The sequence below is a fragment of the Panthera leo genome, chromosome A1 (genome assembly GCF_018350215.1).
Source record: "Panthera leo isolate Ple1 chromosome A1, P.leo_Ple1_pat1.1, whole genome shotgun sequence".
Lineage (NCBI taxonomy): Eukaryota > Metazoa > Chordata > Mammalia > Carnivora > Felidae > Panthera > Panthera leo.
Window position 1 is genome coordinate 125,023,496 of NC_056679.1, and position 23,602 is coordinate 125,047,097.

Genomic DNA, 23,602 nt, shown 5'->3' on the forward strand with positions numbered 1-23,602 from the left:
TTGGTTCTATAATGGTGATCACTTCTGCATTTGACATTGGTCACCAACACTGCCCATTCAGAGGTCTTTATAGGTAGTTTGGGAAGCCAGACTGAACAAGAATAATATTTTGCGAGGCTAATTTCACAGATCCTTCCTCTTTTAACTTAATAGTAAAAAGATTGCTTTCATTTAATATGTAGACACCCGAAACTCTACCAGGACATACCAAAGCAAAGCAACCTTACAGAGAAGACACTGAATGGCTAAAAGGTCAGCAGATAGGCCTTGGAGCATTTTCTTCTTGTTATCAGGCTCAAGATGTGGGAACTGGAACTTTAATGGCTGTTAAACAGGTAAATATCTGGTGAGCACATAAATGATTTAAATTATAAAAATGAAGCATGAGCAAATAAGAAAAGTAAAGGCTAGGTCCCTTTGTGTATATGCTTTCATTCTTTGATTATCACAAACCTAAATTTCAAAGTAAATACTGCCAAAGCACCAAAAGCATCATGAATTCTATTGAAAAGCTGAAGCATGATTATTTTAACAAATTATAGAAACGATCCCTCAAAGTACAGTCTTTAAGTGTGACTATGCATGACAATTCTAAGATGCAACATCAAGGTGGGCCTCATAGTGGCTGTTTTTGGTTTTTGGTTGTGCTTTTTATAAACAGGTATGGTTTCATACTCCTTTTAGCAATGTAACCAATGTACCATCATCTTGGGGGCTCTGGTAGTTTACTTTTTATGATGAGCATGCTTATCAAGATAAGAAAATAATTAAGTTTTCATTTTTAAATCACATTGGTTCTTCCATGAATTGGCTTTTCTCATTCTGTCTTCGGTTTGGGAGGATTGGCTATGTCCCATCTTTTTGTCACTTTTCTGATATTTCACTGCTTAAGCCACATCCTGTCTAAAAGCATTTGAATTGGCTTTTTATGAAGTATCTACATTGCATCCATGAGCATAAATGCCAATTCCTATTATATAAGCTAATATGAATTTGCCCATTTTAGATCAGATTGTCAGTGAAAACTGTAAATAGAAATTCATCAGAATTAAAAACCTTGTAAACATGGTTACTGAAACAGGTGACATACGTCAGAAATACATCTTCTGAGCAAGAAGAAGTAGTGGAAGCATTAAGAGAAGAGATCAGAATGATGAGCCATTTGAATCATCCCAACATCATTAGGATGTTGGGAGCCACATGTGAGAAGAGCAATTATAATCTCTTCATCGAATGGATGGCAGGTATGTTCATGTTTTAAATTACCAATAATAGTACATGAATTTAACTTTCTGGTTGACGTTAAATTTAGGAAAAACATTTTGATGAATACATATTTTTATTAAATAGCTTGAATTTCTAAAAGCAAATCACCCTAATAATATAAACTGTAAATATCTTGTCTTTAAATACAAATAAAATACTGTCTCTAACTTTGAAACTTTTTCAGTGGTTTATTTTTGAGAGAGACAGAGACAGAGTGTGAGCAGGGGAGGGGCAGAGAAAGAGGGAAACACAGAATCCAAAGCAGGCTCCAGGCTCTGAGCTGTCAGCACAGAGCCCAACACGGGGCTGAACCTTACAAACCTTGAGATCATGACCTGAGCCGAAGTCGGACGCTTAACCAACTGAGCCACCCAGGCGCCCGTCTGTTTCTTTTTAAATGATTATATAGCATTCTTTTATAAGAATAATTTTTTTTAAACCGCTACGTATAAGACCCATATTTTTCCAGGTGGCTGTCATTAGTTGGACAGATTTGAGATGTTTTAACATGACAATATAAAAGTGAAATTAAGATATAACTTGGAGGGGCACCTGGGTGGCTCAGTTGGTTAGGCATCCGACTTGGGCTCAGGTCACGATCTCATGGTTTTTGAGTTCAAGCCCCACATTGGGCCCTGTGCTGACAGCTCAGAGCCTGAAGCCTGCTTCAGATGCTGTGTCTCCCTCTCTCTCTGCCCCTCCCCGGCTCGTGCTCTCTCTCAAAAATGAATAAACGTTAAAAAAAAAAAAAAGAATAAAAAAGAAAAAAGATACAACTTGGAAAAATTAAGCAATGAAGCATAAAATTGAACCTTATCTACGTGAATAAATAATGACAAAATATACCATATATACAGTAAAACAAGTAACTTGCGATGTAATGAATGAATAAGTGGTTTAACTTTTTAGATTTTTTTGTGCTTGAAGAGTTGATTTTTATTCTTAATATGTTCTCTGATGTTGGTCATAGCTAGGTTGATGGTTGTTTTCAGGTTGACTATTACATATACTTCTCAGTGAGGTTTACTGAGTTTGTGACTTGTACCAGGTCACAACTAGTAGATAATAGAATATGAAGCCTAATGCTCGATCTTCTGGCTCCTCCTATTCTCTTTACCTTCTGCTAAGTAACATGTTAGCACTGTTTATTTAAATCTTATTATTAAGAAAGGTATTTTGGGAGTGCCTGGGTGGCTCATTCGGTTAAGTATCTGACTTCGGACATGATGTCCGAAGTCATGATGTCGCAGGTCATGATGTCCTCAGGTCATGATGTCGCAGTTTGTGAGTTGAGCCCCACCTCGGGCTCTGTGCTGACAGCTCAGAGCCTGGAGCTGCTTCAGATTCTCTATCTCCCTCTCTGCCCCTCCCCTGCTCGCATACTCTCTCTCAAAAATAAACAAACATTAAAAAAAAATTTTTTTAAAGGTATTTTGGGGGTACCTGGATGGCTCAGTTGATTGAGCATTAGATTCTTGATTTTGGCTTATCTCACGGTCATGAGATCAGGCCCTACATTGGGCTCCACACTGGGGGGTGAAGTCTGCTTAAGAATCTCTCTGCCTCTCCCCCCTAATGCTCTCTCAAAAAAAAAAAAAGTGTTTTATGTATCTATCAAAAAGAGAGGTGAATGGTACATTTCAGAAATGGCTCCATGTAAAACTATTAAGTTTTAAAGCTTTCTGAAATCTTGACCTCCCAAAAAACTAGTTCATGAAAGTTTGATGAAAATGTCTAATTGTTAGGAATGTGTTAGTTTTTAAATCAGTTTCACTTCTGATGCAGTGTATAAATATAACATTCCATACATGAATGTCAGTTCATGTGGTGCAAGCTAATGTAACCAAAATGTAATCAGTGGTTTTAATTTGGCTTAAATTTATGATAACTATCATTACATGTTTGTCTTAAAGGGGGATCTGTGGCTCATTTGCTCAGTAAATATGGAGCCTTCAAAGAATCAGTAGTTATTAACTATACTGAACAATTACTTCGTGGCCTTTCATATCTCCATGAAAACCAGATCATTCACAGAGATGTCAAAGGTAAGAATTCTTTTCATTACTACCTATTAGCAAGAGGTAGAAATCAAATGTAGTTTTAAAACTCAGACCTTTGTTGATAATTTCTAACTTCAGATTATCTATGGGACTGTTTCTCCAGAGTAACTCAAATCACTAGAATTATTCTAAGCGAAAGGAACCTTTGGAATCATATAATCTGCCTTCCTTAGGCTGTGACTTTTCCATTCTTACTGCTGATTTTTTTTTTTTTTCAGTCTAACTAACTAATGGCAAACCAAGTATAAAATTCAGGTCTCTGATTACCTTTCTTGGTCTCCTGATCTCTACTGCCTCCCCAAAAGTTCCCATTCCTGGTTTTATTTAAAATAACTGGGATATTATGAACTTTTTTGAGAAAAGGCCTTTCAAATCTTTTGCAGTTTATTTTGTTTAAGAGCAGCTTTGGTTTCCTTACATGAAAGTCTTTGGCTAGTATTTGACAGTGTGTATTTTGAATTGGTCTTAGGTATATTTCAACAAATTTTGTCTTAAAATGTAAGCTACACTAAAACTTTAATGTTGAGGGAAGGTTTTTGTTGGGATTCATTATATTAAAGGCTTTCAACACTTAGTGACATTTCACTAAATGTCTGCCTTTGTATCTCTTTATGCCTTCTTACTTTCATCTTCCCTTTGAGGATTTGGATTTTATTTGTTTTACATGTCCATACCTGTGTGCCTTCGAATTGAGAGGGGAGAGTTCTCTGAACCTCTGACATACCCACTTCTTCTGTGATTGTCCTATTAGTAGTATTTTACTGAGATTTGAATCCTTTTGTTTTTTAACATACAAGGTCATTTGCTGTTTTTGTTGACAGGTGCCAATTTGCTAATTGACAGCACAGGTCAGAGACTGAGAATTGCAGATTTTGGAGCTGCAGCCAGGTTGGCATCAAAAGGAACTGGTGCAGGAGAGTTTCAGGGACAGTTATTGGGGACAATTGCATTTATGGCACCTGAGGTGAGAAGCAGCTTTGAGTGTGCTGAAAGAAAATATCTGGAGTTCTATGTGACAGAATTATAGCAAATTAGTTTGCGGTGTTATTCAGTATATGCTTACCACTTAAAAGTCCATGAGTCTAAAAATAAGGTTTTAATGGTATCCTTGATTTCAGACTCTTAATCCCTGCCTTTCTATCTTGGTCTTGACAAAATTTTAAAAGATGGGTTTTCGTAGATTTGCTTAAAAGCTATTTCTAACAAAGAATTTTGGGGTAATTTATACTACTTGTTTTGTAGTAAGCCCAAAGTGCACATAATTAGAAATCTTAACAACTGTTCTCTCTCTATATTCAAAAGGGAGATGACACAGAAGCAGGACTTAGTAGAAGTTTAAGTAAACATTACAATTCTGAATTAGGCTTCTTTTGTGTTCAGAACTCTTCGTGTTCATATGTAATGATAACTGGTTGTCCTTTGGCCCCATAGTTAACTTTTAAGTGCACTGGGGCTGCTTTGAAATTCTGTGATGTGATCCTTCTTCAGAATCTCCCAGTTCTCCAAAATATTTTTTGTACCACACAGATTAAGTTTGTTGATGAAATAAATGAGACATCAGACTAGTCCATGGAATTACTGTTTGTACCATTGTCCTGGTTTGAAATAAAAAAACTAGAATCCGTAACTACAGAATGTCTTTGTCTTTTTTTAATGGATCCTATTTCCAAATTAACTCTCTTTTTTATTTTAGGTACTAAGAGGTCAGCAATATGGTAGGAGCTGTGATGTATGGAGTGTTGGCTGTGCTATTATAGAAATGGCTTGTGCTAAACCACCCTGGAATGCAGAAAAACACTCCAATCATCTTGCTTTGATATTTAAGGTATTTATGATATAAAAATTACTTCTTTCCACTAAAATTGGCAGGAGGAAGATTTTCATGGGTTCTCCTTAACTCTCAATCTAATGTCCAGGCAGATCTTCCTTGAAATAAATATGTATGTATACATATGCAGGAATTCATATGGTGCGGTGAATGCTGGCAGCATGTACAGTTGGTTCTCATTTTTCACAGTAGTTAGGCTCCATAAAGTCATTGTGAACAATGAGTTAGCAAATAATGAGTCATTGTTCCTAGGTGAAATATGTGTATATCTCAGACTTTCAAGTGTAAAAATGTAAAGCTCTTCCTGTATATAATCCACAAATTTTTACAATCTGATTTACTATTTTCTGTATTTAAAAAATGTACACCCAAGTCAGGTGCCAAATCCTGTCTGTCCATTTCCATCAAAGAATAGTAGAATAGTTGAGATTTTTAGCTTTTGATCCAGACTTGTGCTAGGTAAAAGCTAGGGCTTTGGAGCCATACAGACCTGGTTTCAAACCCTGGTTCCATAAAGCCGTGTGACTAGGGAAATGATTTCTGTCTACCCTCTGTTTTCTTGGTTATAAAATAGGTATAATAACAGCACCTACTTCATGGGATTATTATGGGAACAAACAAAATTACCTCTGGGTCTTAGTGAAGCCCTTAGCACACAGCTGTCTGTGTGCACAGTGACTAGTATCAGTCCTGTGCACTGGCTCCCCAGCACCTCACACCTGCCATAACTTCTTCCAGCCCTTTTCACACTCCTAGAACTTCCTCATTCAGTGCAGGTGTGTTTCTAATGTACTGGCCAGGTTTGGTCTTGCTCACTTGGAATAGCTCGCTGTGCTGAATATTAGAAAATGCATGATGAAGCAAAGATCACAAAAGCCATACTGGAGAATGAATAGGAGTAAAGCATATAGTAAACTGAATACTCTTCCTGTCTGACCATTTTGATGCACTTAGTCTTGTTCATTTGAGACAGTAAGGAAAACTATAGATCGACCTGATCCAGATGTAGTGATCAATCTAAAATCCTAAAATTTGAAGGTTCTTGAAGGAAGCCTCCCATCCAGCGGGTGAGTTTTTGCACAGATTGTCAGAAAGAAGTCCATCCACTGTAGCCTCAGTGCCTGTGTACAGGATGCACATATAGAGGCTTTGAAATCTATGCACATGTACTAATACATCAGAAGTTCCAATTGTGGCAAGTTTCAACACAGGTGGTTTTCTTACAGATTGCAAGTGCAACTACTGCTCCATCGATCCCTTCACATTTGTCTCCTGGTTTACGGGATGTGGCTCTTCGGTGTTTGGAACTTCAACCTCAGGATAGACCTCCGTCAAGAGAGCTACTGAAGCATCCAGTCTTCCGTACTACATGGTAGCCATTTACACAAACTATAATGGGGACAGGATGCTCATCAAGAGAAAAAAACTTTTGTGGGGAACCACGTTGATAATCTGCTGGCCTTCATGCCAACGAACAGCTATGAACAAGACCAGTGGGAACCCTTACCTAAGTATGTGATTGACAAATCATGATCTGTACCTAAGCTTAGTATGCAAAAGTCCACAGTTTGTGCAGACACTATAAACTGTGCCTTTCAAAGAACTGGCCATAGGTAAACAGGAAAGCAATGAAGTTTGCATGACTAATGAACAGAAGCATATTTTGGGGTTTTTTGGAGCACTTTTTCAGCAATATTAGCAGCTGAGGGGCTCAGGATCTATTTTAATGTTTCAATTATTCTTCCATTTCATATCATGATCACAGGCAGGGGGTTCTGCAATTCCGTTCAGTTTTTTGTCACTGGCTATAAATCAGTATCTGCCTCTTTTAGATCGGAATATGCTATAAGTAGCAGTAAATAAATATATTTTTAAAAGTTGATGACTTCTTTATGAACCACAGTTGACCTTTATTTTTTAAATGCCTGGGCAGTTGTGGTTCACTGTGCATTTTACTGTTGGCCCATTCATTTCGTTTTTGGAAATTATGGTTCTATATTTTCATTTCACCTTCACTTTTGTTTAATATTCAGGGAAAGGTGATCTTTTCAAACCAGAAAAAAAAATAGAACTAGATGTGAACTAGAGTTTATTAAATATCTTGCTATTCCAAGTGTTTTTTTTTTTAATACAGATTAATTTTGTTTAAATTGGAATACAATAAAATACTACCTTCATTGAGTCAGTCACTGCTCTTTTCATGCAGGTTAAATATAAATTAAGTGAAAATCAACTATTCTCTGTGATGCAGCTCACAACCAAGATCAAGATTACCTTGAAATTTATTTGAGTTCTTTTAATGTATTGGTTTCTTTTGTAGGAAACTTCACACCACTGAAGTCTTACTTTGTATGTAACAATCCATCATTCGTCATCACCACTAATAACAACATGAGACTGCTATTTTCCTTCTACCATGCATCATCTCTTTCCACTAGGCCTGGCTGACCATTAAAGAAAAATTAACTAATGACCCAACTATTAATAATAGCGTTTGTACAAAATAAATCTGCTTGGGACTTTGAAAATGTGTTCAGGAAGAAAAGTCAAATGGATTCCACTTACTAATCCTTGAATTTTGCACAATTATCTAATGGTTTTCATCTGAGTGGAATTCAGATACATGGAATCTAGAAGGAAAATGGCAGCTCTTTTATCCTTTTTTTGTGAGTCTTTTAAAATCAAGTACTGATTAAATATTTAATACAGCTTTTTGAGATGTTAAATTTTAACTCTTCAGACGCCAGTTGAATTGTTGCAGAATGAAACAGAATTGGTTATTCTCAAAGACTCAGGATAAACTAAATAAGCTATATAGAGTACATTTTAAGTGTACAACACAAATTGGAAGTAAAATAAGTTACAAGTTAAGTTTACAGGGATATATTGCATATAATTTTTAAAAGACAGTTTTGGTTTTTTGGGTTTTTGTTTTTTTGTTTTTTTGGGTTTTTTTTCTATGTGAATGTGTCTCTTAGTGAAATTTTACATTCCTTTGTTTTGGAAGATTGGCAATATTTGAAGAGTTAAAAATAGTACCGAAATGTGAAGTTTGGTAGCTCTACGTGTGTTGTACTTGACTTTCTTTTTTATTTTCTATCTTTTGTGTGTGACTACTTAGAATTTTCACAACTCTAATAAGATTGTTTCCAAGTTTCTCATGTGCAAGCTTTAACGGATGCACTCTTGCCATTTGATGTACTGGAAGATCACTGGTCAGATCAGTACTGTGTCTGACAGAAATGTAAACTGTATAAACTGAGGAACCTCAGCTAATCAGTATTACTTTGTAGATCACCATGCCCACCACATTTCAAACTCAAACTGCCTCTAGATGTCCAAATCCATTGTTTGAGTTTGTTTGCAGTTCCCTCAGCTTGCTGGTAATTGTGGTGTTTTGTTTTTTGTTTTGTTTTCAATGCAAATGTGATATAATATTCTTATTTTCTTTGGATCAAAGCTGGACTGAAAATTGTGTAATTATTTTTGTGTTCTTAATGTTATTTGGTACTCAAGTTGTAAATAATGTCTACTGCTGTTTATTCCAGGTTCTACTACCTCAGGTGTCCTATAGATTTTTCTTCTACCAAAGTTCACTTTCACAATGAAATTATATTTGCTGTGTGACTATGATTCCTAAGACTTCCAGGGCTTAAGGGCTAACTTCTATTAGCACCTTACTATGTAAGCAAATGTTACAAAAAAAAAAAAAAAAATCTCTGGGTTAAGAAAATTTGGCTTAAATGTATCCTTTGTTATTTTAAATATATCGAGATATTTTAATTAAAATTTTTACCCCATTGAACCAATTTTATAGTATTTGTACCTATTTTGGTGTTTTGTCTTTATAGTAAATAAAAGTTTTTGAACAAAGGTTGGTAATTTTATTTATTTTGCCAGTTGCCCCATTATGTCTTTTATGGTTGAAGTATTCAAACCACCATCACATGTTCCTAGTAGTTGTCAAGACTCATTCAAATCCAGAACAAGGTGACTGTTTTATAGAGGTCCCTCCATTGGGAGTTTCAAGCTTCTTCATGACTGGATTCAGAGTATGCCTTTGTTACAGGAATATCACAGAGGTGATGCTATGCTCTTCTTAGTGTGTCTTACCAGGAGGCGCTTACGAAGTCAGTCCGTCCGGATGCTGGTGATATTAATTAACTGATCATCTGAGTAGGCCTCACCAGTATAAAGTTATCCTTTCCCTTTATAATTAATATGTAGCTTTATGTTAAGTATTTTGCAGAGGTAATATTTTGAGACTACATAGTTTGTTCTTCATTCACCATTAACTCTCTGCTCTTTGCTTTCTTGAATTCTGAATTATTACTCTGTTAGTTGCCAGATGGTGATTTTCTAGTTCCTGCATTCCTTCTGTGTTTTATTAATGGGCGTTTTGCTATAATGACTTATTATTTATAACAAAATGGATTTGCAGATTCCTATTCAGTGAGAGCAAATCCATTATTGTCATCATGTATTTGTTCAAATTGTCATCCTTAGCCACTGGGTGCCTCTGAAAGCTAGCTTCTCTGTCCACTGGCAAGCCACCATTCTTCTCTGAACACTTCCATACTTTCAGACCTATCTTGTGTGTCTTCCACTTCAGCCTGGAGATAAGCCATTTTCCAAAGATTTCTTTGATGGAAACTGGTATTTAAAAATAGGATGGTACTCTCTCTCTCTTTCTGCCTCTCTCTCTCTCTCAAAATACACTTTTTTTAAAAAGTGGGGGGTGCCTGGGTGGCTCAGTTGTTTAAGCGTCTGACTCTTGATTTTGGCTCAGGTCATGATCTTGCAGGTCATGAGTTCAAGCCCCATGTCGGGTTCTGCACTGGCAGTACAGAGCCAGCTTGGGAATCTCTCTTTTTCCCTCTCTCTCTCAAAATAAATGGATAAACTTTAAATAAATCAATAAATAAAAACAGGGTCCCTCTTTACATATTTTTAACTCCTTTCCTGGACAGTAAAAACTCTGACTCCCATTTACCTCAATATATCTTGTTCAAGTCCTCCACCCATGTAACCAATCTCCAATCTTCCTAATCCCCTTCAGGCTGCCTTCTCTCCCTGGGGCCCAACCCCTGCTGGACTGCCTTTGTTCCAGCTTACCTATGGGCTTTAGTATATATGTTATATATATATATATATATATGTGTGTATATATATATATATATATATATATATATATGTGTGTGTGTATATATATATATTTTTTTTTTAAAGCTATCTTACATGTATACATAAAAGTCACATATATTATAGCGTGGTGTGTGTGTGTGTATGAGATTTCCAATATTCCTCCTGGCCCCATTTATTCACAGCCCCCCCCCCCCACTATCAACATCTAAGGGTTTTTTGGCAAGAAGAGGAACTCTTTAAAAAAAATTTTTTTTTAATATATTTTAAGTGAAAATTCTAACTCTTTTTAACATAATCTACCTTATGTGGCTTTACACGTTATGTACTTTCACATAAATACTACTACTGTTCCCAGGTAGCATAGATGAAACTTAATTGACTCTGTTAATTGATTCTGTTCACACAACTGTTTAAATCATATGGTGTTTAAAAAAAAAAAACAAAAACTGTCCTCTTACATTAACCTGCTGAGAATGGGAATGAAGATTTACTCACCAGCTAGTATTTGTCAGTCACACCCTGGAACACAGTGATTATACTCCATTTCACAAATGCAGAAATGGGGCAATTTCAATCATTCTGCAATTCAAGCTACACCAGCCAGCGAGCTCACGTGGCCTGCCCCACAGTTTTAGTCTTAGATTGTACCTGTGGTTATGTACTCATTTCCACTTTTATCCTTCATTTTTCTGCCAGTAGTCATTTCTCACAGGACCAAACTCATCAGAAACAAGATGAATCAACCCTGCAAAACAGGTAATGTCACTGAGTAAGTGTGGGTTCAGAGGGCATTTTGTGTCTACATCTGTTTTAAAGCTTCTGTATTATTTGAAAATGTGTGTCTTTTATATAGCCTCTAGATATTACTGCTGAAGGGTACACTTGTGTCATTTTCAGAAAACATTACTTTTGAGAACAGGTTTTTGCCTCAGGAATTAAAATAAATTCTATTGTGGGGCGCCTGGGTGGCTCAGTCGGTTAAGCGTCCAACTTCAGCTCAGGTCATGATCTCAGAGTCTGTGAGTTCGAGCCCCGCGTCGGGCTCTGTGCTGACAGCTCAAAGCCTAGAGCCAGCTTTGGATTCTGTGTCTTTCCTCTCTCTCTGCCCCTCCCCTACTCATGCTCTGTCTCTCAAAAAATGAATAAATGTTAAAAAAATTTTTTTTTCTAATTCTATTGTTCTTTGATTCTATTTAAGTGACGTTAATAATTGTGTAAAAGGATGATACTGCCAGGTTAGAGATAATCTAGAAAAATGTTGGCATATCATGCTTACACAGAAAAGCCAATGAATACATACATGAACTAATACAGTAATACACTTGTTACAAAATAAAATGCATGAAATACTGAAGCCACTGGGGAAAACAGTGACTAACAGAAACTTTTGCAAACTACCTTTATGTGTCATGACAGTTTTTAGGTTTGTCCTTTATTATTTTTTTTTTTTTAACGTTTATTCATTTTTGAGAGACAGAGACAGAGAATGAGTGAGGGAGGGGCAGACAGAGAGGGATACACAATCCAAAACAGGCTCCAGGCTCTAAGCTGTCAGCACAGAGCCTGACTCGGGGCTTGAACTCAAACCACAAGATCATGACCAGAGCCAAAATTGGATGCTTAACCGACTAAGCTACCCCTAGGTTTGTCCTTTCTTAATTTTAAGCTGTAAGCAAAAATCTCAGGTTAAAATGACATAAGGGAGGAAAGGATGGGCCTTTTAAAGTAGGTCATTAGGATGGACCTAGAAACCAGAGATCATGAAACATAACCTAGATCACATCTGGCTCTGCCAATTGCCATTTGACTCTCTGAACCTCCATTTCTGCTTCTATGAAATCAAAGTGACAATGTTATGTGAAGGAGAAGAACCTATGTAAGTGACCAAGAATTGCCAGGTACATTGGATACACAATATATGTCTGTATGAATGAATGAGTGACCCCAAGGGCATAGACTCAAATACTTCTTTGTGGCTAGAAGGGTCTTTAGCAGGGCTTGTGGCCAACCTCAGAGTTCATACCAAATTCATATCCAAGAAAGGGGTCAGAGCTCACCACACTGAAATGGGGAAAAAAAACAAAACAGAACAAAACAAAAAGTACTGCCAAAGCCTTTAAATTTTCAAAAGAAGCTGGAAATCTGGATTTTATCTGTAATTTCCTGGTTTTTAAACATTAGAAACTAATTTAAAATTTGGATTAGGAACTGTAGGCTAACCAAAATTCATATGCTAGATTTGACCTGTGGCTAGCCACTTATTAATCTCTGATTTTGGTCCAGGCTTATAAAACAAAAGAAGGTAGAAAACAGGAGTAGAATCGCCATTTTGGAAAAGTGGGTCTAGGACTTTTGTCTTCAAAGAGCTATGAGATGGGGAGAAAGTGGAGATGCTGATTACAGATGCTAGAAAACTAACCTCTGAAGAGAAAATCAATGTCTAATTATATGCGCTGATGTGAAATGTTTACCACTAAAGCTTGATTAGCAAGCAGGTAGCAAATTCTGCATATGGAGCATTCAAATATACCATTACTGTGATGTAGATAACTTTGTGAATTTATTTGACAATAGATAGGCATTATCTGTGACTAAAGGACTCCATCCATGACTGAAGCCAGTCTTACCACTTTGTAATTAACCCAGAATCACCATAGCCCAGGCCTCATGGCCCTCCTACTTTGCCAGCCATGTAGAGATAAACTTGGGCTAACCTGATGATGTAAGAGGCAAAGGCATCATGTACCAAGTTCCTTTTCCCACAGTACTGAAATTCCTGTCAGAGTTTATTTTTGAGATTACTAAATGCTATTTCCCCTTCAAGTTAATTTGCTGAAGGAGATTTCTCAACGCGTATAAAGATATACTGAGGATGAGGGTGTGACTAGGGTGAAAGGGGGAGAAAGAGAAGAGGGAGAAAAAACATGGTATGAGAGATACTGAAAAATCCTTGGCACCAAGTGGCATGACTGCATTTGTATTTTGTAAAGATCACTCTAGTAGCATCTTAAAGAATCAAACCAGGTAGTAGCAGAGGCAGGTACAAAGTCAGAAGATAACTGCAGTGTCCAGATAAGAAATTAAGAAGGGAGAGTGACATCACGGCAGCATAAAAAGGTCCCTATCAAAACTGAATCATGAGGAGGGGAGCCTGGGTGGCTCAGTTGGTTTAGCGTCCCACTTCAGCTCAGGTCATGATCTCATGGTTTGTGAGTTCAAGCCCCGCATCAGGCTTTGTGCTGACAGCTCAGAGCCTGGAACCTGCTCCGGATTCTGTGTCTCCCTCTCTCTCTGCCCCTAACCCACTCTCATTCTGTCTCTGTCTCTCTCAAAAATAAATAAAAACATTTTAAAAAATTAAAAAAAAAAAAAAAACTGAATCATGAGGAAAAAGCAAAAGTGAACAGACTGATAAAAGTAAGGGGACTGAATCAGTAATCAACTCCCCAAAAAGAAAAGCCCAGGACTAGATTTTTGCACAGGTGAATTCTATCAAACATTTAAAGAGTTAATATCCTTCTCAAACTTTACCCAAAAATGAAGACAAAGGAACACTCCCAAACTCATTTCATGAGGCCACCATTACCCTGATAACATAGCCCTAAGGACTCTATAAGAAAACTATAGGCCAAAATCCCTGATAAATAGAGACGGAAAAAATCAAAACATTATCAAACCAATTCAACAGCACATGAAAGGGATCATATACCATGAACAAGAGGAATTAATTCTTGGGATACAAGCATGGTTCAACATCTACAAACCAATAAATGTAATACACCAGATAGATGCAGAAAGCTTTTGACAAAATGACAACATCATTTTATGATACAAATGCTCAATAATTTGGGTACAGAAGGAACATATGTCAACATAATAAAGGCTATATATGACAAGCACACTAACATATTCAACTAAGTTTTCATATCTGTAACTTAAAGTCAATTTATTCAAGGAGATTTCTCAACATTTACATAATATGCTGACAGAATGAGGGTTGTACATAACTTTGTTATGGAGATGAAAAGTAGAAAGCTCTCCCTCCAAGATCAGATCCCTCCCCCTAGAACAATCAGGGGTGCCTTCTCTCACCAATCTTATTCAACAAAGTACTGGAATTTCCTGGCCAGAACAATTAGATAAGAAAAAGAACTGGGGTACCTGGGTGGCTCAGTCGGTTGAGCATCTAACTCTTGATTTCAACTCAAGACATAATCCCAGGGTTGTGGAACAAGCCCCACATCGGGCTTGGTGCTAAGCATGGAACCTGCTTAATATTCTTTCTTTCTCTCTCTCTTTCTCTCTCTCTCTCTCTCACCCTCCTTCCCTCACTTTCCCTCTGCCCCTCTCCCCTGCTCGCATGCTCTCTCTCTAAAATAATTAATTAATAAGAAAAAGAACTAAAAGGCATCTAAATCAGAAAGGAGGAAGTAAAATTTCTTTGTCTGCAGATGATATCATCTTACATATAGAAAATACCAAAGACTCCACCAAAAACTGTTAGAACTAATAAATTAATTCAGTGAAGCTGCAGGATACAAAAATCGATATATAGAAATATGTTGCATTTCTATTCACTGAGAACAAACCAGCAGAAAGAGAAAAATAAGAAAATCATTCCATTTACAACTGCATCAAAAAGAATAAAATACCTGGGAGTAAATTTGACCAAGGAGGTGAAAGACCTGGACTCTGTCAACTGTAAAACACTAATGAAAGAAACGGACGATGACACAAGTAAATGAAAAGATAAACCATGCTCCTGCTCTGGAAAAATTAATATTGTTAAGATGTCCATACTATCCAAAGCAGTCTGTAGATTCAAGGCAATCCCTATCAAAATACCAACAGCCTATTTCACAGAACAAGAACAAAGAATCCTAACCTTTGTCTGAAACCACAAAAGATTCCAGGTAGCCAAAGCAATCCTGAGAAAGAATAACAAAGCTGGAGGTATCACAATCCCAGATTTTAAACTATACTACAAAGCTGTAATAATCACAACATTATGGTACTGGCCTAAACATAGAAACATCAATGTAAGAGAATAGAGAGCCCAGAAATACGCCAACATGTATATGGTCAATTAATCTATGACAAACGAAGCAAGGATATCCAATGGGGAAAAGACAGTGTCTCCAATAAATGGTGTTGGAAAAACTGGACAGCTACAAGTAAAAAACTAAAACAACCATTTTCTTACACCACTTACCAAAATAAGCTCAAAATGGATTAAAGACCTAAACACAGGAGACAAAACCATGAAAATCTTAAAAGAAAACATAGGAAATAAACTCTTAGCCATCATTCTTATCAATATTTTTTGGCTGTCTCTCCTTTGGCAAGGGCAACAAGAGCAAAAATAAACTACTGGGACTACATCAAACAAAAAAATCCCTTTTGCACAGAGAAAGAAGCCATCAACAAAACAATAAGGCAGCCTACTGAATAGGAGAAGATAACTGCAAATGATATATCCAATGAGGGGTTAATATCCAAATATATAAAGAACTCATACAACTGAACACTGAAAAGCAAACAATGTGATTAAAAAACTATTCAGAGGACCTGAATAGTTATTTTTCCAAATGACATCTACAGAAAGCCAACATACACATGAAAAGATGCTCAACATCACCAGTTATCAGGGAAATGCAAATCAAAACCACAGTGAAGAATCACTTCACACTGATCAGAATGGCTACTATTAAAAAGATAAGAAATAACAAATGTTGGCAAAGACGTGGAGAAAAGAGAACCCTTACGCACTACTGGAGGGAATGCAAAATGGCGCAGCCATTATGAAAAACAGTATGGAGGTTCCTCAAAAAATTAAAATTAGAATTACCATATGATCCAGTGATTCCACTTCTCAGTATTTATCCAGAGAAAACAAAAACACTAAATCACAAATATATATGCTTCCCTATGTCTACTGCAGCATTTTCAAAAGCTAAAATATAGAAACAACCCAAGTGTCCATCAATAGATGAATGGACATAGAAGATGTGGTGTGTGTGGGGTATGTGTATGTGTACATATACATCCACAATGAAATATTATTCAGCCATAAAAAAATAAAGAATGAAATCTTAACCACTTGTCATAACATGGATAGACGTAGCAGGTATATTATGCTAAGTGAAAAAAGTCAGAGAATGACAAATACCACATGATTCCACTTATATGTAGAATGTAAAAAACAAAACACATGAACAAATGGACTCATAAATACAGAGAACAAACTTGTGGTTGCCAGAGGGGAGTGGAATGGCAAGAGGGTGAGAGGGGTGATGAGGAAAAAGCTGAAGGGGACTAAGAGGTACAAACTTCCAGTTATAAAGTAAGTAATGGGATCAAAAGTACAGCATAAGGAATATAGTCAATACCAAAATAGGGGTGCACGGATGGCTCAGTCAGTTAAGCGTCCGACTTCAGCTCAGGTCATAATCTCACCATTTGTGGGTCCGAGCTCCACATCAGGCTCTGTGCTGACAGCTCAGAGCCTGGAGCCTGCTTCAGATTCTGTGCCTCCCTCTCTATCTCTCTCTCTGCCCTTCCCCTGCTCATGCTCTGTCTCTCTCTCAAAAATAAATAAACATTTTAAAAAATTAAAAACAAAATAATACCAAAGTAACTGGTTGACCATTTCATAATATATTTAAATATTGAATCATTACTTGGTACACTTCAAACTAATACAAGATTGCATGTCAACTATACTTCAATTTAAAAAAAGTTTTTAAGTTGCAGATACAAAACTAACAACAAAAGAACAGAAATCAGCTGTTTCTCTACACTAACAATGAAATATCTAAAAAATAAATAGAGAATAAAGAGGGGAGCCTGGGTGGCTCAATCAGTTGGGCTTCCGACTCTTGGTTTCAGCTCAGGTCATGACCTCAGGGTTCATGAGTTCAAGCCCCACATCAGGCTCCGGGCTGATAGCACAGAGCCAGCTTGGGATTCTTTGTCTCCCTCTCTCTCTGCCCCTCCCCCACTTGCTCTCTATCTCTATCAAAATAAATTTTAAAAGCTTAAAAATATTACAAAAAACTTTTAAAAAAGAAAATAATCTCATTTACAAGTGCATCAAAACCAATAAAAGATAAAGGAATAACTGTAACCATGGAGGTGTAAGATCTAGACACTGAAAACTATAAAACTATGATGAAAGAAACTTAATTAAACACAAATGAATGAAAAGATAATCTGTGTTTATAGACTGGAAGAATTAATACTGTCAAAATGTCCATACTACTCAAAGCCATAGAGTCAATGCAATCTCTATCAGAATTCCAGTGATAATTATCACAGAAAAAGAAAAGGCAATTCTAAAATTTGTATGGAACCACTAAAGACACCTAAAAGCCAAAGCAATCCTGACAAAGAAGACAAAGCTAGAGAGTTCCCACTTCCTGATTTCAAACTATACTACAGAGCGATAGTAACCAAAATGGGATGGTACTGGCATGAAAATAGACACATTGACAAATGGAACTAAATGAAGAGTCTAGGCATACACCTCGCATATAGAGGCAACTAATATTTGACAAAGGAGTCAAGAATATTCAGTAAGGGGAAAAAAGTCTCTTCAAAATGGTGCTGGGAAAACCTGGATAACTGTGTTCAGAATAATGAAACTGACCCTGATCTTACATTACTCATAAAAATTAACTCAAAATGGATTAAAGACTTAAACATATGACTTGAAAATGTAAAAGTCCTAGAAGAAAACACACGGATAAAAATTCTTGGCAACAATCTTCTGGATAGGACACCAAAGTGGAAGCAACAAAAGCAAAAATTAGTAAGTGGAATACGAAACTAAAAACTTCTATACAGAAAAAAAAAAATCAACAAAATGAAAAGTCAACCTACTAAATGGTAGAAAATATTTGCAAATCATATGTCTCATAAGGGGTTAATACCCCAAATATGCAAAGAACTCACAACTCAGTAGCAAAAACCAATCTGATTAAAAGATGCACAGAGGATCTGAAGAGTTTTCTAAAAGTAACATACAAATGGCTAGACATATGAACAGGTGCTCAACATCACTAATCAGGAAAATGCAAATCAAAATCACAATGAGACATCACCTCAGGGAATGTAAAATGGGGCAGCCACTATGGAAAACAGTATGAAGTTTCCTCAAAAAAATAGAAACAAAACTTCCACATGATCCATCAATTCCACTGCTGGGTATTTATCCAAAGGAAATGAAATTAGTTTCTCAACAAGATATCTGCATCCCTATGTTCACTGCAGCATTATTTTCAGTAGCCAAGACATGAAAAAAACCTAACCATCCATCGAATGGATGAATGGTTAAAGATGTGTGTGTGTCAGTGTGTGTGTGTGTATAAATATTATTCAGCTGTAAAAAAGAAAGAAATCCTACCATTTTTAACATGGATGGACCTTGAAGATGTTAAGCTAAGTGAAATAATTACATCAGAAAAAGACAAAGACCGTATGATCCACAAATATGTAGAACTTAAAAAAAAAAAAACACCTAGATACAGAGAACAGATTGGTGGTTGCCAGTCTGTGGGGCAGGGGGGTTAGTAGGAGGTCAAAATGGGTAAAGGTGGTTAAAGGGTACAAACTTCCAGCTGTAAGTCCTAGGGACGTACAGTAATGAGCACAACATGGTGACTATAGCTAACAATATTGTATATTCAAGAGAGTATCTTACAAATTATCATCACAAGAAAAAAATTATAACCGTGTGGTGATGGATGTTGACTTATTGTGGTGATCATTTTGCAAAACACACATATATCATTGTTGTACCTGTAAAACTAATACAATACTGTATGTCATTAAAAAAAAAAAAACTTATGTAGGAGTAAAAGCAAAGCGAAGTAGTCTAGATGCTTAAGAGGTTCTTTTCATGGTCTGACCTCTGCTTTACTCCATCACCTTCTAAACTATCACCTTCTCATGACCAAGATACCTTCCCTGCTATTGCTATTTCCCAGCATATGATATGGTCTCTCTTGTCATCACACTCTTCTACCCCTGCCCCTCTCTTGACTTGATTCACTCCAACTTGTCCTTCAAGACTTACTCTTAATTCCTCTAAAGGTCACCCCTACCCATGCTGAGTCAGATGATTCTCTTCTGTAATGCTTTGGCATCCCTAACTTAACTTTTTGGTCCTCTCACTACTTGGCTATAATCTTTGAATTACCTTTCTTCTGTATGAGACTGTGAGTTTTGCAGCTGTAAGAACAGTATCTTATTTATTTCTGTGCCTTCACTGACTAATACAGAGACTGAAACAGACTCAACTTAGGTTTGTTGAACTAAATGGCAAGGAGAAATTATTGACTAAAAAAATACAGTTGATTTCTAACTTAATTAAAATATTTATAGCTGAATGGGGCACCTGGGTGGCACAGTCGGTTAAGCATCTGATACTTGATCTTGGTTCAGGTCATGATCTCACAGTTAGTGAGTTGGAGCCCCATTATCAGGCTCTGCCCTGATGGTGTGGAGCCTACTTGGGATTCTATCTCCTTCCCTCTGCCCCTCCCCTGCTTATGCATGCGCTCTCTTCTCTCTCTCTCATAATAAGTAAACTTAAATTTTTTTTAATATATTTATAGTTTAACGAGACCAGTTTTCTGACTGTATATTCTTGGTGGGATATATTCAAGAACAAAGGAAAGCAAATACATATTTGGTTTCAGTAGTGATATTGTAATTCTCAAAGCATTTTGCACTTTATAGGATACGAATAAGAAATATTGGGGCGCCTGGGTGACTCAGTTGGTTAAGTGTCCCGCTTCGGCTCAGATCATGATCTCGCGGTTTCTGAGCTCAAGACCCGCATCGGGCTCTGTGCTGACAGCTCGGGGCCTGGAGCCTGATTCAGATTCTGTGTCTCCCTCTCTCTCTGCCCCTCCCCTGTTCACGCTCTGTCTCTGTCTCTCAATAATAAATAAACGTTAAAAAAAATAAAAAAAAAAAAAGAAATATATTGATGCCACCAAGGAAGAGGGTTTTCAGTGTGCGAGAAGGAAGATACAAATATGAATGGGAGGAGGTGGGGAAAAATCAAATGTTAGTAAATTTCAACTGGATATGAACTTATGGTTTTTAAAATACAGTTTTTAGTAACACTGAGCACACCCAGCTTCTCAATCTTGGTTTCTAAGGCTGAAAACCTAAATGAAAAACAAAACAAAACAGGGATCCTCATATAAACAGCTACTTTCAGATCTGGCACAATAAAATAAGAAATGAGCCTAGTATATAAGCCTAATGGGACATGTCAAAAGGATGCAGCTCAGGTGCCAGGGTGGCTCAGTCAGTTAAGCATCTGACTCTTGATTTCGGCTCAGGTCATGATCTCACAGTTCATGATATTGAGCCCAGCTTTGGGTTCTGAGATGACAGCACAGAGCCTGCTTGGGATTCTCTCTCTCCCCCTCTCTCTGCTCCTCCCCCACTCGTGCTCTCTCCCCAAATAAATAAGTAAACTTTTTTTTTTTTTAAAGGATGCAACTTATGGGAATGCAAGCTGGTGCAGCCACTCTGGAAAACAGTAGGGAGGTTACTCAAAAAACTAAAAACAGAACTACCCTATGACCCAGAAATTGCACTACTAGGTATTTATCCAAGGGATACAGGTATGCTGTTTCGAAGGGACACATGCACCCCCATGTTTATAGCATCACTATCAACAATAGCCAAAGTATGGAAAGGGCCCAAATGTCCATTAACGGATGAATGGATAAAGAAGATGTGGTGTATATATACAATGGAGTATTACTCAGCAATCAAAAAGAATGAAGTCTTGCCATTTGCAACTACATGGATGGAACTGGAGGGTATTATGCTAAGTGAAATTAGTCAGTCAGAGAAAGACAAATATCATATGACTTTACTCATATGAGGACTTCAAGAGACAAAACACATGAACACAAGGGAAGGGAAACAAAAATAATATAAAAACAGGGAGAAGGATAGAACATAAGAGACTCTTAAATATGGAGAACAAACAGAGGGTTACTGGAAGCGGTGTGGGAGGGGGGATGGGCTAAAAGGGTAAGGGCACTAAGGAATCTACTCCTGAAATCATTGTTGCACTATATGCTAATTTTGATGTAAATTTAGAAAAATTACATTAAAAAGATAAATAATAAAATAAAATAAAACAAAACAAAACAAAATAAAATAAATTAATTAAATAAAGGATGCAGCTTAACAGGGCTCCTACAGAATAAATTTGGGGCAATTTGATCAGTAAGTGGGATAACGACGTTATCATGCTGAATAAAAAAAAACCCATGAATCCACAGTGATTACAAGAGGGCAGAGAATGAGAAAAGGAAAGCTGTTTTTTACAAACGAATATCAGCTAATAAACTAATAAATATAGAAATGGGGATCTAATTAAAACACATCATTTTGGGACACCTGGGTGGTTCAGTTGGTTGAGGGTCCAACTTGAGCTCAGGTCATGATCTCACAATTCATGAGTTCAAGCCCTGCGTCAGGCTCTGTGCTGGCATCTCAGAACCTGGAGCCTGCTTCAGATTCTGTGTCTCCCTCTTTCTCTGCCCCTCCCCCACTCATGCTCTCTCCCTCTCTCTCAAAAATCAGTAAACATTAAAAAAAAATTAAAAACACATCACTTCATGAACCCCAGTGTAATAACAAGACCAGGCAAAAAATCCTCATTGATGCTGAAACCACTGTGAAATGTTGGGGAAAAGGATACTCTCATGGTCACAGAGCATCACTCTAGAGATTACTCATAAATACAAAGGGAAACCATTATCTTCCAGTGAAGGTCTGTTGTCATTTTTAAAAAAGTGATCACATGTAGTATCAACAATACTAGGACAGCCTGAAATGATGTCCCTCTTGATGTGATGCAGTAAGAAGCACACATTATATATAATATACATCATAAATATCCCTCTCACCAAATGGTGAACATAAAACAGTTATGTAACACAGCAGGTTTGATCTCTTCGTAAAAGTTTTAGGTCATGAAAAACAAAAGCAGGGGTAGACTAAATTAGACCAGATTAAAACAGACTAAAAGCAATACGTAAACTCTGATCCAATTTAAAAAACAAATAACAAAAGAAAAAATAGCTATCAAAGTCATTTTTGAGATGAGAGAAATTTGAGTATGGACTATATAGTCATGATACTGAATTAATGTTCATTTTAAAAGACAGGATATTGGGATTACTTAGAAAAATGTTGTTCTTGTAAAGCCAATATGGAGAATTCGTGTTCAAATGGAAAGGAAAAAAAAAGAGAAAGGGCGGCAATATTGCAAAATATTAACAATTGGTGAAACTACAAAAAAGATAGATGGCTGTTCATTGTACTTTTCCACAGATTAGAAATTTTCAAATATAAGTTGGTAAAATATTTCTAAGTTTGTATATTTTTTGGTTTGGCTTCATTTCATTTTTATATTTTACCTTGATTTCCTTCTTTTGCAGTTCATTCCAGCCTTTCAATGGCAATTCAGCCCACACTAATTGACCAACAGTGTTAAGAATTATTTAAGCAATTATATAATTTCCAGAAGAGGGCAGCAAAGTAAAAATTTTCTTTAATAAAGGATGATCTTGGTGTTAACTTTACCAATTATTTGAACATTTGCCTCTAGGTCACCTCTCTCTCATAAATAAAGCAGTTGTGTCAGTGTGCCTCTGAGAAAATTAAAAAGCTCAAAAGGCAATCACTGAGACTTCTATTTTTTCAATCTAAAATCTAGACTCAATGTTTATTGTCTGACAGGACATTCCTATTTTCCCATTCTGACAGACAGCTACAACCAAGGAGAAGGTGTATCAAGACACTTGGTAACTTCTTTGCTGATCTCCTGTTCTGAAGACCACCCAGCTCCTAGCTGGCCATTCAAGCTCCCACCCATCCATCCACCATCTATTTACCCACCGATCTAGCTTCCTAAACTACTTCTACATGCTAATGCTCTGAACCTTCAATGACCACCAACCACGTAATGCCTCAAATCTCAATATTTCCAATGATCTTAGTCTGCCTAAAAACTTTACTTCCTACCATTCCTAATGCAATTGTTTGCTGTACTCAGATCATTGTAGTCTTGCTCTGTGAACCCATTGTGTTCAATCCCATCTCTGTACCTTTGCTCATGCCAGTGGTTCTCAAACTTCTTGAACTCATAGTTTGGTCTGAGAAGTGTTGAGAACCAATATTCAAAGCTGCCACAACCAACTATGTACTACACAATTCTATGGGGCATCATTCACACTGCAGTCCTAAAAGAGTTGTGTATTTA

General features: G+C 36.8%; 1 protein-coding gene and 1 long non-coding RNA gene across 7 annotated transcripts in view; one reads left to right on the plus strand and one right to left on the minus strand.

Moving 5' to 3' along the window:
- MAP3K1 (mitogen-activated protein kinase kinase kinase 1) overlaps nucleotides 1-7,762 on the plus strand; it is a 77,455-nt gene extending 69,693 nt beyond the window's left edge. For all 5 annotated transcript variants that reach the window (XM_042939218.1, XM_042939248.1, XM_042939234.1 and 2 more), the window contains 6 exons: nucleotides 183-335; nucleotides 1,082-1,244; nucleotides 3,180-3,311; nucleotides 4,148-4,290; nucleotides 5,020-5,151; nucleotides 6,381-7,762. In XM_042939218.1, the coding sequence (XP_042795152.1) occupies nucleotides 183-335; nucleotides 1,082-1,244; nucleotides 3,180-3,311; nucleotides 4,148-4,290; nucleotides 5,020-5,151; nucleotides 6,381-6,530 (873 nt within the window). In that variant the 3' untranslated portion in view covers nucleotides 6,531-7,762. The remainder of the gene's footprint in view (nucleotides 1-182; nucleotides 336-1,081; nucleotides 1,245-3,179; nucleotides 3,312-4,147; nucleotides 4,291-5,019; nucleotides 5,152-6,380) is intronic.
- Nucleotides 1-23,602, minus strand: part of LOC122220148 — a 74,165-nt gene that overhangs the window by 37,170 nt on the left and 13,393 nt on the right. For both annotated transcript variants that reach the window (XR_006202696.1, XR_006202695.1), the window contains exon 2: nucleotides 10,948-11,044. This is a non-coding gene — a long non-coding RNA (uncharacterized LOC122220148). The remainder of the gene's footprint in view (nucleotides 1-10,947; nucleotides 11,045-23,602) is intronic.